Source organism: Bufo gargarizans, chromosome 1, assembly GCF_014858855.1.
Source record: "Bufo gargarizans isolate SCDJY-AF-19 chromosome 1, ASM1485885v1, whole genome shotgun sequence".
Taxonomy (NCBI): Eukaryota; Metazoa; Chordata; class Amphibia; order Anura; family Bufonidae; genus Bufo; species Bufo gargarizans.
The window spans coordinates 49818961-49836515 of NC_058080.1; the positions used below are offsets into that span (position 1 = coordinate 49818961).

The 17555-nt window shown below is 40.7% G+C and overlaps 1 protein-coding gene across 1 annotated transcript in view; it reads right to left on the reverse strand.

The window, feature by feature from the left end:
- The window catches only part of LOC122939294 (kyphoscoliosis peptidase-like), a 37391-nt gene that overhangs the window by 8140 nt on the left and 11696 nt on the right, over positions 1-17555 (reverse strand). Inside the window, exons 2-6 of the mRNA XM_044295367.1 lie at positions 16569-17181; positions 15325-15436; positions 13271-13388; positions 12055-12246; positions 688-878 (exon numbers count right to left, since the gene is read on the reverse strand). Coding sequence (XP_044151302.1) covers positions 688-878; positions 12055-12246; positions 13271-13388; positions 15325-15436; positions 16569-17156 — 1201 coding nt within the window. The 5' untranslated portion in view covers positions 17157-17181. The remainder of the gene's footprint in view (positions 1-687; positions 879-12054; positions 12247-13270; positions 13389-15324; positions 15437-16568; positions 17182-17555) is intronic.

Sequence of the window (17555 nt, forward strand, 5' to 3'; positions counted from 1 at the left end):
TTTATAGTTAGGCTCCACCCCCGAGGAGCATATATAAGGAACTTTTTTAAGTTTTCCCTCCCTAATATAGTAGTATCATAGAAAATCTATCATTTGGCTGTATTCCATCATTTTTTGCTGATGCCCTGCGAACCCATCAGCTGCTGTTTTTAATAGTCATAGGTATCCAGGGTATATAAAACAGCTGGAACTGATATCTCCAACAGGTAAGTATTAGGGCTCATTCACATGACCGTATGAATGAGTCCGCATCTGTTCCGCAATTTTGCGGAATGGGTGCGGACCCATTCATTTCAATGGGGCCGCAAAAGATGCGGACAGCACAGCAACATTGTTCCGTTCCGCGGCCCCGCAAAAAGTATAGAGCCTGTCCTATCCTTGTCCGCAATTGCGGACAAGAATAGGCTTCTTCTATGAGAGAGACGGCCATGTGCGGTTCGCGAATTGCGGAACGCACACGGGCTGGTATCCGTGTTTTGCGGACCGCAAAACACATACGGTCGTGTGAATGTAGCCTAAAAAAGGCAGCATTCCTTATGATATTTGAGGACTGCTCTTCTTCTTCTCTAATTTATTCTTGACAGAAGCTCCAAGAAGCTTTGAGGTGTCCTAATAATTGGGTATTAAGAAGTCTTTAATTTCACCTCTACTTGACCTCACAAAAGAGACAATTTCGCCATGTTGTACCTGTTGTAAGGCGGAAAACTTTTGGATTGATGATGAAAAGCTGGAGCCTGAAGAACTCAGAGGTCTTGAAGATTTTCTGCTCGAAATCTTCAAACGAAACCGTAGACTCAAGCAGTTGCCAAGTCGGGTCATCGGGCCAATGCGTTTCTATGAAGTCCTCGGGATCGGTCAGGAAGAAAAAGTCTTCGTATCTACAAGAAACAGGAGAAGGGATTGAAGTGGGATATGAGGAGGTGCCAGTTAACCCTTCAAAGGCCACTCATCACGAGCCCCTTAAAGGGATACAATATACAGGAGCCCTAACAGCTTCATGTAGTTTGTATGTTCTCCTGATGTTCATATGAGGGTTGTGGAAGCTTGTGATAGATTACACTATATGGGTACTATAGTATTACAGCGGGTATACCGATTACTACCATCCCCACACAGTGCTATTACTATATCACCACCATACAGTGTCTATATAACAGTACCACACAGTGCTATTACCATACTACCACCATACAGAGTATAAATAACAGTGCCACACAGTGCTATTACCATACTACCACCATACAGAGTATAAATAACAGTACCACACAGTGCTATTACCATACCATACTACCACCATACAGAGTATAAATAACAGTGCCACACAGTGCTATTACCATACCATACTACCATCATACAGAGTATAAATAACAGTACCATACAGTGCTATTACCATACTACTACCATACAGAGTATAAATAACAGTGCCACACAGTGCTATTACCATACTACCACCATACAGAGTATAAATAACAGTACCACACAGTGCTATTACCATACCATACTACCACCATACAGAGTATAAATAACAGTGCCACACAGTGCTATTACCATACTACCACCATACAGAGTATAAATAACAGTACCACACAGTTCTATTACCATACTGCCACCATACAGTGTCTATATAACAGTACCACACAGTGCTATTACCATACCATACTACCATCATACAGAGTATAAATAACAGTACCACACAGTGCTTTTACCATACTACCACCATACAGAGTATAGATAGCAGTGCCACACAGTGCTATTACCATACTACCACCACACAGTGCTATTACCTTACTACCACCATACAGAGTATAAATAACAGTACCACACAGTGCTATTACTATACTACCCCCATACAGAGTATAAATAACAGTACCACACAGTGCTATTACCATACTACCACCATACAGAGTATAAATAACAGTACCACACAGTGCTATTACTATACTACCCCCATACAGAGTATAAATAACAGTACCACACAGTGCTATTACCATACTACCACCATATAGAGTATAAATAACAGTACCACACAGTGCTATTACCTTACTACCACCATACAGAGTATAAATAACAGTACCACACAGTGCTATTACCATACTACCACCTTACAGTGTCCAAATAACAGTACCACACAGTGTTATTACCATACTATCCCCATACAGAGTTTAAATAACAGTACCACATAGTGTTAGTACCATACTACCTCCATACAGAGTATAAATAACAGTACCACACAGTGTTATTACCATACTACCCCCATACAGAGTATAAATAACAGTACCACACAGTGTTATTACCATACTACCCCCATACAGAGTATAAATAACAGTACCACACAGTGCTATTACCATACTACCACCATACAGTGTCTAAATAACAGTACCACACAGTGTTATTACCATACTACCCCAATACAGAGTATAAATAACAGTACCATACAGTGCTATTATCATACTACCACCATACAGAGTATAAATAACAGTACCACACAGTGTTATTACCATACTACCCCCATACAGAGTATAAATAACAGTACCATACAGTGCTATTATCATACTACCACCATACAGAGTATAAATAACAGTACCACACTGTTTTATTACCATACTACCACTATACAGAGTATAAATAACAGTACCACACAGTGCTATTAACATACTACCACCATGCAGAGTATAAATAACAGTACCACACAGTGCTATTACTATACTACCACCATACAGAGTATAAATAACAGTACCACACAGTGTTATTACCATACTACCCCCATACAGAGTATAAATAACAGTACCACACAGTGTTATTACCATACTACCCCCATACAGAGTATAAATAACAGTACCACACAGTGTTATTACCATACTACCCCATACAGAGTATAAATAACAGTACCACACAGTGTTATTACCATACTACCCCCATACAGAGTATAAATAACAGTACCACACAGTGCTATTACCATACTACCACCATACAGTGTCTGTATAACAGTACCACACAGTGTTATTACCATACCATACTACCACTATACAGAGTATAAATAACAGTAACACACAGTGCTATTACCATACTACGACCATACAGAGTATAAATAACAGTACCACACAGTGCTATTACCATACTACCACCATACAGTGTCTATATAACAGTACCACCCAGTGCTATTACCATACCATACTACCATCATACAGAGTATAAATAACAGTACCATACAGTGCTATTACCATACTACCACCAAACAGTGTCTATATAACAGTACCACACAGTGCTATTACCATACTACCATCATACAGAGTATAAATAACAGTACCACACAGTGCTATTACCATACTACCACCATACAGTGTCTATATAACAGTACCACACAGTGCTATTACCATACTACCACCATATAGAGTATAAATAACAGTACCACACAGTGCTATTACCATACTACCACCATACAGAGTATAAATAACAGTACCACACAGTGCTATTACCATACTACCACCATACAGTATCTAAATAACAGTACCACACAGTGCTATTACCATACTACCACCAAACAGTGTCTATATAACAGTACCACACAGTGCTATTACCATACCATACTACCATCATACAGAGTATAAATAACAGTACCATACAGTGCTATTACCATACTACCACCATAGAGAGTATAAATAACAGTGCCACACAGTGCTATTACCATACTACCACCATACAGTGTCTATATAACAGTACCACACAGTGCTATTACCATACCATACTACCATCATACAGAGTATAAATAACAGTACCATACAGTGCTATTACCATACTACCACCATACAGAGTATAAATAACAGTACCACACAGTGCTATTACAATACTACCACCATACAGTGTCTATATAACAGTACCACACAGTGCTATTACCATACCATACTACCATCATACAGAGTATAAATAACAGTACCATACAGTGCTATTACCATACTACCACCATACAGTGTCTGTATAACAGTACCACACAGTGTTATTACCATACCATACTACCACTATACAGAGTATAAATAACAGTAACACACAGTGCTATTACCATACTACCACCATACAGAGTATAAATAACAGTACCACACAGTGCTATTACCATACTACCACCATACAGTGTCTATATAACAGTACCACACAGTGCTATTACCATACCATACTACCATCATACAGAGTATAAATAACAGTACCATACAGTGCTATTACCATACTACCACCATACAGTGTCTATATAACAGTACCACACAGTGCTATTACCATACTACCATCATACAGAGTATAAATAACAGTACCACACAGTGCTATTACCATACTACCACCATACAGTGTCTATATAACAGTACCACATAGTGCTATTACTATACTACCACCATATAGAGTATAAATAACAGTACCACACAGTGCTATTACCATACTACCACCATACAGAGTATAAATAACAGTACCACACAGTGCTATTACCATACTACCACCATACAGAGTATAAATAACAGTACCACACAGTGCTATTACCATACTACCACCATACAGTGTCTATATAACAGTACCACACAGTGCTATTACTATACCATACTACCATCATACAGAGTATAAATAACAGTACCACACAGTGCTATTACCATACTACCACCATAGAGAGTATAAATAACAGTGCCACACAGTGCTATTACCATACTACCACCATACAGTGTCTATATAACAGTACCACACAGTGCTATTACCATACCATACTACCATCATACAGAGTATAAATAACAGTACCATACAGTGCTATTACCATACTACCACCATACAGAGTATAAATAACAGTACCACACAGTGCTATTACCATACTACCACCATACAGTGTCTATATAACAGTACCACACAGTGCTATTACCATACCATACTACCATCATACAGAGTATAAATAACAGTACCACACAGTGCTATTACCATACTACCACCATAGAGAGTATAAATAACAGTGCCACACAGTGCTATTACCATACTACCACCATACAGTGTCTATATAACAGTACCACACAGTGCTATTACCATACTACCATCATACAGAGTATAAATAACAGTACCATACAGTGCTATTATCATACTACCACCATACAGTGTCTATATAACAGTACCACACAGTGCTATTACCATACCATACTACCATCATACAGAGTATAAATAACAGTACCATACAGTGCTATTACCATACTACCACCATACAGTGTCTATATAACAGTACCACACAGTGCTATTACCATACTACCACCATATAGAGTATAAATAACAGTACCACACAGTGCTATTACCATACTACCACCATACAGAGTATAAATAACAGTACCACACAGTGCTATTACCATACTACCACCATACAGAGTATAAATAACAGTACCACACAGTGCTATTACCATACTACCACCATACAGTGTCTATATAACAGTACCACACAGTGCTATTACCATACCATACTACCATCATACAGAGTATAAATAACAGTACCACACAGTGCTATTACCATACTACCACCATATAGAGTATAAATAACAGTACCACACAGTGCTATTACCATACTACCATCATACAGAGTATAAATAACAGTACCACACAGTGCTATTACCATACTACCACCATACAGTGTCTATATAACAGTACCACACAGTGCTATTACCATACTACCACCATATAGAGTATAAATAACAGTACCACACAGTGCTATTACCATACTACCACCATACAGAGTATAAATAACAGTACCACACAGTGCTATTACCATACTACCACCATACAGAGTATAAATAACAGTACCACACAGTGCTATTACCATACTACCACCATACAGAGTATAAATAACAGTACCACACAGTGCTATTACCATACTACCACCATACAGAGTATAAATAACAGTACCACACAGTGCTATTACCATACTACCACCATACAGTGTCTATATAACAGTACCACACAGTGCTATTACCATACCATACTACCATCATACAGAGTATAAATAACAGTACCACACAGTGCTATTACCATACTACCACCATAGAGAGTATAAATAACAGTACCACACAGTGCTATTACCATACTACCACCATAGAGAGTATAAATAACAGTGCCACACAGTGCTATTACCATACTACCACCATACAGTGTCTATATAACAGTACCACACAGTGCTATTACCATACCATACTACCATCATACAGAGTATAAATAACAGTACCACACAGTGCTATTACCATACTACCACCATAGAGAGTATAAATAACAGTGCCACACAGTGCTATTACCATACTACCACCATACAGTGTCTATATAACAGTACCACACAGTGCTATTACCATACCATACTACCATCATACAGAGTATAAATAACAGTACCATACAGTGCTATTACCATACTACCACCATACAGAGTATAAATAACAGTACCACACAGTGCTATTACCATACTACCACCATACAGTGTCTATATAACAGTACCACACAGTGCTATTACCATACCATACTACCATCATACAGAGTATAAATAACAGTACCATACAGTGCTATTACCATACTACCACCATACAGAGTATAAATAACAGTACCACACAGTGCTATTACCATACTACCACCATACAGTGTCTATATAACAGTACCACACAGTGCTATTACCATACCATACTACCACCATACAGAGTATAAATAACAGTACCACACAGTGCTATTACCATACTACCACCATAGAGAGTATAAATAACAGTACCACACAGTGCTATTACCATACTACCACCATAGAGAGTATAAATAACAGTGCCACACAGTGCTATTACCATACTACCACCATACAGTGTCTATATAACAGTACCACACAGTGCTATTACCATACTACCACCATATAGAGTATAAATAACAGTACCACACAGTGCTATTACCATACTACCACCATACAGAGTATAAATAACAGTACCACACAGTGCTATTACCATACTACCACCATACAGTATCTAAATAACAGTACCACACAGTGCTATTACCATACTACCACCATACAGTGTCTATATAACAGTACCACACAGTGCTATTACCATACCATACTACCATCATACAGAGTATAAATAACAGTACCATACAGTGCTATTACCATACTACCACCATAGAGAGTATAAATAACAGTGCCACACAGTGCTATTACCATACTACCACCATACAGTGTCTATATAACAGTACCACACAGTGCTATTACCATACCATACTACCATCATACAGAGTATAAATAACAGTACCATACAGTGCTATTACCATACTACCACCATACAGAGTATAAATAACAGTACCACACAGTGCTATTACAATACTACCACCATACAGTGTCTATATAACAGTACCACACAGTGCTATTACCATACCATACTACCATCATACAGAGTATAAATAACAGTACCATACAGTGCTATTACCATACTACCACCATACAGTGTCTATATAACAGTACCACACAGTGCTATTACCATACCATACTACCATCATACAGAGTATAAATAACAGTACCATACAGTGCTATTACCATACTACCACCATACAGTGTCTATATAACAGTACCACACAGTGCTATTACCATACTACCATCATACAGAGTATAAATAACAGTACCACACAGTGCTATTACCATACTACCACCATACAGTGTCTATATAACAGTACCACACAGTGCTATTACCATACTACCACCATATAGAGTATAAATAACAGTACCACACAGTGCTATTACCATACTACCACCATACAGAGTATAAATAACAGTACCACACAGTGCTATTACCATACTACCACCATACAGAGTATAAATAACAGTACCACACAGTGCTATTACCATACTACCACCATACAGTGTCTATATAACAGTACCACACAGTGCTATTACCATACCATACTACCATCATACAGAGTATAAATAACAGTACCACACAGTGCTATTACCATACTACCACCATAGAGAGTATAAATAACAGTGCCACACAGTGCTATTACCATACTACCACCATACAGTGTCTATATAACAGTACCACACAGTGCTATTACCATACTACCATCATACAGAGTATAAATAACAGTACCATACAGTGCTATTATCATACTACCACCATACAGTGTCTATATAACAGTACCACACAGTGCTATTACCATACCATACTACCATCATACAGAGTATAAATAACAGTACCACACAGTGCTATTACCATACTACCACCATATAGAGTATAAATAACAGTACCACACAGTGCTATTACCATACTACCACCATACAGAGTATAAATAACAGTACCACACAGTGCTATTACCATACTACCACCATACAGAGTATAAATAACAGTACCACACAGTGCTATTACTATACTACCACCATACAGTGTCTATCTAACAGTACCACACAGTGCTATTACTATACTACCACCATACAGTGTCTATATAACAGTACCACACAGTGCTATTACCATACTACCACCATACAGAGTATAAATAACAGTACCACACAGTGCTATTACCATACTACCATCATACAGAGTATAAATAACAGTACCACACAGTGCTATTACCATACTACCACCATACAGTGTCTATATAACAGTACCACACAGTGCTATTACCATACTACCACCATATAGAGTATAAATAACAGTACCACACAGTGCTATTACCATACTACCACCATACAGAGTATAAATAACAGTACCACACAGTGCTATTACCATACTACCACCATACAGAGTATAAATAACAGTACCACACAGTGCTATTACCATACTACCACCATACAGAGTATAAATAACAGTACCACACAGTGCTATTACCATACTACCACCATACAGTGTCTATATAACAGTACCACACAGTGCTATTACCATACCATACTACCATCATACAGAGTATAAATAACAGTACCACACAGTGCTATTACCATACTACCACCATAGAGAGTATAAATAACAGTGCCACACAGTGCTATTACCATACTACCACCATACAGTGTCTATATAACAGTGCCACACAGTGCTATTACCATACCATACTACCATCATACAGAGTATAAATAACAGTACCACACAGTGCTATTACCATACTACCACCATAGAGAGTATAAATAACAGTACCACACAGTGCTATTACCATACTACCACCATAGAGAGTATAAATAACAGTGCCACACAGTGCTATTACCATACTACCACCATACAGTGTCTATATAACAGTACCACACAGTGCTATTACCATACTACCACCATATAGAGTATAAATAACAGTACCATACAGTGCTATTACCATACTACCACCATAGAGTGCCACAACGTACAGTACAGACCAAAAGTTTGGACGCACCTTCTCATTCAAAGAGTTTTCTTTATTTTCATGACTATGAAAATTGTAGATTCACACTGAAGGCATCAAAACTATGAATTAACACATGTGGAATTATATACATAACAAAAAAGTGTGAAACAACTAAAAATATGTCATATTCTAGGTTCTTCAAAGTAGCCACCTTTTGCTTTGATTACTGCTTTGCACACTCTTGGCATTCTCTTGATGAGCTTCAAGAGGTAGTCACCTGAAATGGTTTTCACTTCACAGGTGTGCCCTGTCAGGTTTAATAAGTGGGATTTCTTGCCTTATAAATGGGGTTGGGACCATCAGTGGCGTTGAGGAGAAGTCAGGTGGATACACAGCTGATAGTCCTACTGAATAGACTGGTAGAATTTGTATTATGGCAAGAAAAAAGCAGCTAAGTAAAGAAAAACGAGTGGCCATCATTACTTTAAGAAATGAAGGTCAGTCAGTACGAAAAATTGGGAAAACTTTGAAAGTAAGGGCTATTTGACCATGAAGGAGAGTGATGGGGTGCTGCGCCAGATGACCTGGCCTCCACAGTCACCGGACCTGAACCCAATCGAGATGGTTTGGGGTGAGCTGGACCACAGAGTGAAGGCAAAAGGGCCGACAAGTGCTAAGCATCTCTGGGAACTCCTTCAAGACTGTTGGAAGACCATTGCAGGTGACTACCTCTTGAAGCTCATCAAGAGAATGCCAAGAGTGTGCAAAGCAGTAATCAAAGCAAAAGGTGGCTACTTTGAAGAACTTAGAATATGACATATTTTCAGTTGTTTCACACTTTTTTGTTATGTATATAATTCCACATGTGTTAATTCATAGTTTTGATGCCTTCAGTGTGAATCTACAATTTTCATAGTCATGAAAATAAAGAAACCTCTTTGAATGAGAAGGTGTGTCCAAACTTTTGGTCTATACTGTAAGTGCCCCTCAGTGATCAGCAGCCCCTGATGTGACCTGTGATATGATATCTAGAGATGCCTTGCGGTTCGCCCGGCGGTCGTTTCGCGGCGAACTTTGCGTGATTTGCCGAACATGCGAACATATGGAGATATTCGCGCCCGCCATATTCTTTTACATTATGAAGGACTTTGACCCATGACACCTCCATCAGGTGGGACAGGACAGCCAATTGAGACGTTTCACCACATGGACATACCCCCTACCTTATAAATAAACCCGATCTGGCCACCATTTTACATTCAGTGTTTTGCCAGTGTAGGGAGAGGTTGCTGTGTGGAGCAGGGACAGGCTGTTAGGGACACCAAACGCTAGCTAATAGGGCCACAAAAGTCCTTTTAAGCACTAGTATAGGTGTGCTATCGATAGGTGTGATGCACAGACGGGTGCGATATATGTATAATATACTTTTATAATGAGTCAAAAACACATAGATCTATATAGTGATCACCTGGAAGTCAGGGGCCTAGGGCCTAGGGGCTTACTAGGGCCATTTTTATATAGGGTAAGGTTCCGGACGGGGTCGCTCTTATCAGGGCGGGTGGTCTGTAGTTAGGCTATCAGGGCCAGAATAGCACCCCCCTGTAGGGCAATATCAGGGACAGTTCTTTGCCCACCCTGTCCTTCAATACCACATCATCATCTAGCCCAGGAATGGATGTTTTTTGCTTTCCCTCCGGGATTCATGGATGTGCACTGGAACCCCACGGATTGTGGTAGGACATATGGTTTCTGATTTGGTGCCGCCGAGCACTTACTATTGCCGACCACATCTATGCTTTTTGCTTAACTTTAATAATTTAATTTATTTTCATTTTGAGGGATATCTTTTCCATTCACACGTCCGCAAAATGGGTCCGCATCCGTTCCGCAATTTTGCGGAACGGGTGCAGACCCATTCATTTTCAATGGGGCTGGAATGTGCTGTCTGCATTCGCACTTCCGCATTTGTGCTTTTGTTTCCGCAAAAAAATAGAACATGTCCTATTGTTGTCCGCAATTGCAGACAAGATTAGGCATTTTCTATTATAGTGCCGGCGATGTGCGGTCCGAAAATTGCGGAATGCACATTGCCGGTGTCCGTGTTTTGAGGATCCGCATAACACTTACGGACGTGTGAATGGACCCTCATAGTAACATTACTAAAGGTTACGTTTTATCTTCATGTATATTCTAATGGATTGCCTTCCGTGTACAATGTTATAATATGCTTTCTATGTCAGACGGTATATTATAGTGCACTTGTATTGTGCGGCAGTTGTGTGCGGTTCTGCTGCGATACTGCAGGAATATAGAGGGACAAGCGTTACTGGAACTAATTATTTCTACTGGTGTGATATACCAGTCCCCCCCAAAAAACTGATTGAAGCTGGGTGTTATATACCAATATACTTTCTTTATAGTGTATTTGCACATGCGCGTACGCAAAAATTATATTGCCAATATTTCGCATTGAAAACAAAAATGAATGAAGATCGCAAATTGGAATAATACATCTGGTGTCACTGTCCATGTTGTGGGAGTATTTGTGCACTTCTAGTAATTATTTCTTGGCTGCAAATATGAGCTGAAGGTTTTTCAGGTTCGCCTGCCATTGAAATGAATGGGACCCACCGCAAACTTGCGTTCGAGAACCGCCCCGGCAGATATTCGTCCATCACTAATGATATCTACCATAACATGTTCCATATTGTAAGTGAAGCTCATTATTCACAGTCACCTAACCTTGGTAGAAATATTCTGCCCTGAAGGTCTACGGTGCCCGCTCCCCAGCAGGCGTCCAGGAGGTACCAGTGTCCAGCCAGCTCCACCGCGTTCCACATATGGTTAGACTTCGTCCTTTGGAAACCCACGCTGTCACAGGAGTCTGCGCCACGGCTGAACCCCGAAACCTCTCTGCAGTGTATTCCTGTCTCCCTGTAGGAGAGAAATGCGTCAGTGCACTCAGGGCACTCCAGAATAATGTGTGACGCTCAGTGCAGGGTCTGAAGGGGCGGAGCATGACACACAGATTACAAAAAATGGCAAGAGGGATAGCCTGTGTCTTGCCCCACCCCCTCGGGCTCTGCAAGTCTGCAGGTCATGTACGATGCCATGTAACCCTCGCCTTATCTTATCGTGTTATGCAAAAACTGAGTATACGTAATATTCTTAATTTTCAGATTAGGCCCCAAATCTTGTAAGCTACACCCCAATACTGAGCCCTTTAACCAGAAGCTGTGCTGCACCAATCGTATGTCATTTCCTGTGTTTTAATGTGAAGCTTACTCCATTATATTATAACTTCTTGGTATTTAAAGGGGCTTTCCAGGAGCTTAATATTAATGGCCCAACCACCAGGATAGGTCACCACTATCAGATTGCTGGGGGTCTGACCCCTGGCACCCCCAGCGATCAGCTGTATGAAGAGGCCAGTGATGTCACTTTTATCGGTCACATGGCCTGTGTGCAGGGCCGTCCCATTCAAGTGAATAGGTCTAGGCTGCAATACTAAGCACGGCCACTATACAATGTACGGCGCTGTGCTTGCTATGCTCCTTGACCTCTTCAAACAGCTGATAGGTGGGTGCCAGGGGTCCTCTCCTGAGTGTAGGTCATCAATATTGAACTCCTGAAAAATTCCTTTAAGCGGTTCCTCACTAGTCATCTGGGTTGGTCCACTATAGGGTTAAAAATAAAAAGGTAAGTTTTCACCTATCCGCCCTCTATTAACTTACTAGGCTTTACTCTGAGTTGTCCAAAGGGAAAGCCTTCTACTACAGTACAAACAAGAAAGCGCACATTTAGCTCTGCTACATCTTTCCAATGTAATGGTCACTGGCATGAAGTCCTGTGATGGTCCCACAATGCGTTCTCTATGATTTCCTATAGAATGACAATTTGAGCTCTGCTACATCTGTGTGTTAATGGCAGAGGATGCTTTGTACTATTATCCTCCTACCTACACATTTCTTTGCACAGCCCAGCGTAGCCGGCACACACCCCTCTCTTCTTCTCCAGAACATCTTCTGTTCTGTACAATTTCTGAGAACTTCCAAGAAATCCATCCACGTCATAACCTTGGGAAGAGAACAGAAATAAGGAGGAGCGGTCACATGGAGTTTAATAGACGCTAAAAGGCTATCATTTAATATACAGTTGCTGTGGAAAGAATAAGGAAGAAATGCTCAATGCTTCATCTTTACAGGTGCCGGTCATAGTGCCGGCGTCTTCTCATGTGGCACAGCGGTCTGTGGGCACCAGTACTTGGGTGCCATTGCTGGTTCCAGTCCCTTTTACAGACCCTGTTCTGGTCATTGTTACAGTAGGAGACATAAGGCCTCATGCACACCGCTGTCGGCAGATACCAGCAGTGTGCACCCCGCACTTTCATTGGTCCCTATTATAGAAAGGACACAAATAGGACATGCTGTATAGTTTGCAGAACGTCCACATGGATGTGGACAGCACATGGAGGACATCTGTGTGCATTGCCCGGGAGCAAAGATAATTTTGGAGTGTAGACATTTTTGGTCATTTGCCCCTATTGCTACTATTCAAAGCCATCAACTCCCTTCTTCATTCCACTGTGAATGGTTAAATTGCAAAGTTTTGGAGGGAAAAAACAGACACGCTGACCTTCTGACCGTCTGGTTTAGCTCTGTTGTTTATGGTTAAAGACTTGTTTATAAGTGGAAAAACCGATAACCTTGTATTGAAAGTCTATGCAAGTCTATGACAGACTGAAATTGCAACATTGTTTCTGTTTAGGCTGTGTTTCTCCACTCCACCTCTCCCACTATAAGGTTCCAGCTCAGCCAGAAACTGTATATAATTAGAGCAGTCAGAGCCCCTAGAGTTCTGCAGTTAGGAATCAGTGCTTAGTAGAAAGACTCTGCCAGACTACTGAGCGACCAGAAGGGATATTCTGCCACAGACTCTGAGTCACAGCCCTTTGATTGGAGAAGCCAGCCCTATGCCTCATATATATATTTATTTTATTTTATATTTTTTATTTAGATTTTTCTTGTTTGCGTTTTTGTGTCTTGTTTTGCACCTGAGTTCCTCCAATAGAGAAGCACCCTGGTTTACTGCAGACCCCGACTCTCTGGACTCATTTCCCTTTGGTGTGCACCACGCCTTACCATCCCCTCCGGAGAGCAGCAGCACGTGGTGACACCTTGATGATTAGTGATGAGCGGCAGGGCCTATATTCGAATTTGCGATATTTCACGAATATTTGGGTGAATATTCATCATATATTCGCTAATTCGCGATTATTTTGGCCCACAAGCAAGAAGAGAGGTTGCTGATGAAAAAAAATCTAGAATATTCGAAATTACGAATATATATCACCATATTCTAAATATTCTCGAAGTGATTAATATTCGCAATTTGAATATTCGCGCCCAACACTATTGATGATGTCCAGGGGACTCAGTGTAGTGTTGGGGCCACCCCTAACTCGGGCACTGCATATGTGTTGTCCACAATTTTTGCAGCCCCACAGAAATGAATGGGTCTACATCCAATTTGTAAAAAATAAGGATCGCATACGGACCAAAAATGCAGTTGTGGGCATGAGGCCTAACATTTAGGCACCTTGGTGGCAGATATATCAGGCGATCTGTGCGGGGTGGTCTGTAGTGACATTAGAAATTATCACAATTACTAGGAATAAAAGGTTCTCTAGCGCTCAGTAAAGCGGCTGCCCTGAAAGGACTCCTAGACAAGGACCTGCTTCATGAACAGATATCTTTCGGTCTTGTAAACCTCATCAGTCAAGAACATGTTACACAATACATTTGGGAGCAGAGATAAAACTGCTTTGTGTCTGACTGGGACAGAAACCTTCACCCTAAACTAGAGTATCCTTGTGGGATATTCTGGTGAAGATGAAGAGAGTCCTCCACATTTCAGAAGCTTGAAGGTTTGGTGTCCTCTCATCGGCCCCGGCTGAGAATAGGAAAAGTTTATAGAATTTTGAATTGAATAAAACACACAATAAAGACTCACTGATATTATGGCAAATCCAAATCCATATTGCCCGTAATTTCTCAATGTCATTGGAGGATCTTGCTGTGATTTTATGGACAATTTCTTTCACGGTCACAGTTCCTGACTCAATCTATAAAAAAAAAAAAAGTACAAAAAAGCTAATCATATACTGTTGTCCAGAATATACAATAGCTTATCTATTTACTAGTGACTGGTGACCACTGAAATGCAGCCTTCTCATTCACCTGAAGGAAGTGACATAACTGAGAATGCAGCCTATCCATTCACTAGAGAGCAGTGACATCACTGAGAATGCAGCCTATCCATTCACTAGAGAGCAGAGACATCACTAAGAATGCAGTCTATCCTCTTACTAGAGAGCAGTGACTTCACTGAGAATGCAACCTATTCATTCACTAGAGAGCAATGACTTCACTAAGAATACAGCCTATCCACTCACTAGAGAGCAGTAACATCACTGAGAATGTAACCTATTCATTCACTAGAGAGCAGTGTCATAACTGAGAATGCAGCCTATCCATTCACTAGAAAGCAGTAACATCACTGAAAAGGCAGCCTATCTATTCACTAGAGAGCATTGACTTCACTGAGAATGCAGCCTATCCATTCACTAGAAATTGGTGACATCACTGAAAATGCAGCCTATTCATTAACTAGAGAGCAGTGACATCTCTGAGACTGCAGCCGATCCATTCACTAGAGAGCAGTGACACCACTGAGAATGCAGACTATCCATTCACTAGAGAGCAGTGACATCACTGAGAATGCAGCCTATCCATTCACTAGAGACCAGTGACATCACTGAGAATGCAGACTATCCATTCACTAGAGAGATGAGACATCGATGAGAATGCAGCCTAACCTTCCACTAGAGAAATGTGACATCACTGATAATGCAGCCTATCCATTCACTAGAGAGCAGTGACATCACTGAGAATGCAGTCTATCCATTCACTAGAGAGCAGTGACATCACTAAGAATGCAGCCTGTCCATTCACTAGAGAGCAGTGACAACACTGAGAATGCAGGCTATCCATTCACTAGAGAGCAGTGACATCACTGATAATGCAGCCTATCCATTCACTAGAGAGCAGTGACATCACTGAGAATGCAGACTATCCATTCACTAGAGAGCAGTGACAACACTGAGAATGCAGCCTATCCATTCACTAGAGAGCAGTGACATCTCGGAGAATGCAGGCTATCCATTCACTAGAGAGCAGTGACATCTCGGAGAATACCTGACTGTTCACAGAGAGAACATAATCATCAATGTGGCTAAAATCTGTTGCCGATAGTAGTTCTTGTCTTCTCTTCCTCTTAAAGGGATTAGCGGGTGGTGGATTCTCATATATCATGGCCTTGTCTGCTGGGGTAATGAGAAAAGGCTCCTTAGATGTAATATTTTTGTTATCTTTACTTGTCTTGACCATTGGTCTTTCTTGAATCTTGACCTTTGATGACCAGAATGTAAAAACCTCCTTTCTACTTCTCACATTTGTACATATCTTGTCCTGTTGACTTGTGATGGTTAAGGGTCTAGACTCTTGGTCAGTGACCATCTGGTCGGATGTTCTACTGGAGATTTGTATGTTGCCATGGTTTATCTTTTGCAATTCATATATATTTCCATTTTGGAAGTCTAGAGCCTTGGACTTGGTGGACAAGTTGATGTTTCTTGTCCCTTGATCTTCAGGATTGCATGAAGATGTTTCCTTCACACATTTTTTATAGATGTTATTATTTGCATTTTTCAGTAAAGGGATTTTCATGGGAAGAGGTTTTTCACGGTGGACGTTTTCTGTCCCGATGCTGTTGTCACGACCCATTTCCACCGCAAGACCAATGGGGAACCTGGTGGTAAAAAGCAAACAGTCAAGTCTTGGTCTTTTCTCCAAGACTAATAGGTGACATTAGTGGTGTTACTTGGTGTTACCTGCTGTTGCTGCCTGCTGATGGGGATGAGGATAGCCTTGCTGTGATTACTAGTTGATGGGTGAGCCTGCTCTGTTTCCTGTTTAAATGGAGGAGACTGCTGTGACTACTGGAGGGAGGTTGCTGTGAGTGCTGCAGAAGTGTTTGGTGGTGCTTTCTGTGGTTCCTTGGAAAGTGTGAGGAGACTGCTGTGGCTACTGGGGAAGTAGCCGTCCAGCTGTGGCTACTGGGGAAGTAGAGTCTGTTGTGACTACTGGGAAAGTGTGTGTCCGTGGGCAAGAGATGCTGTGACT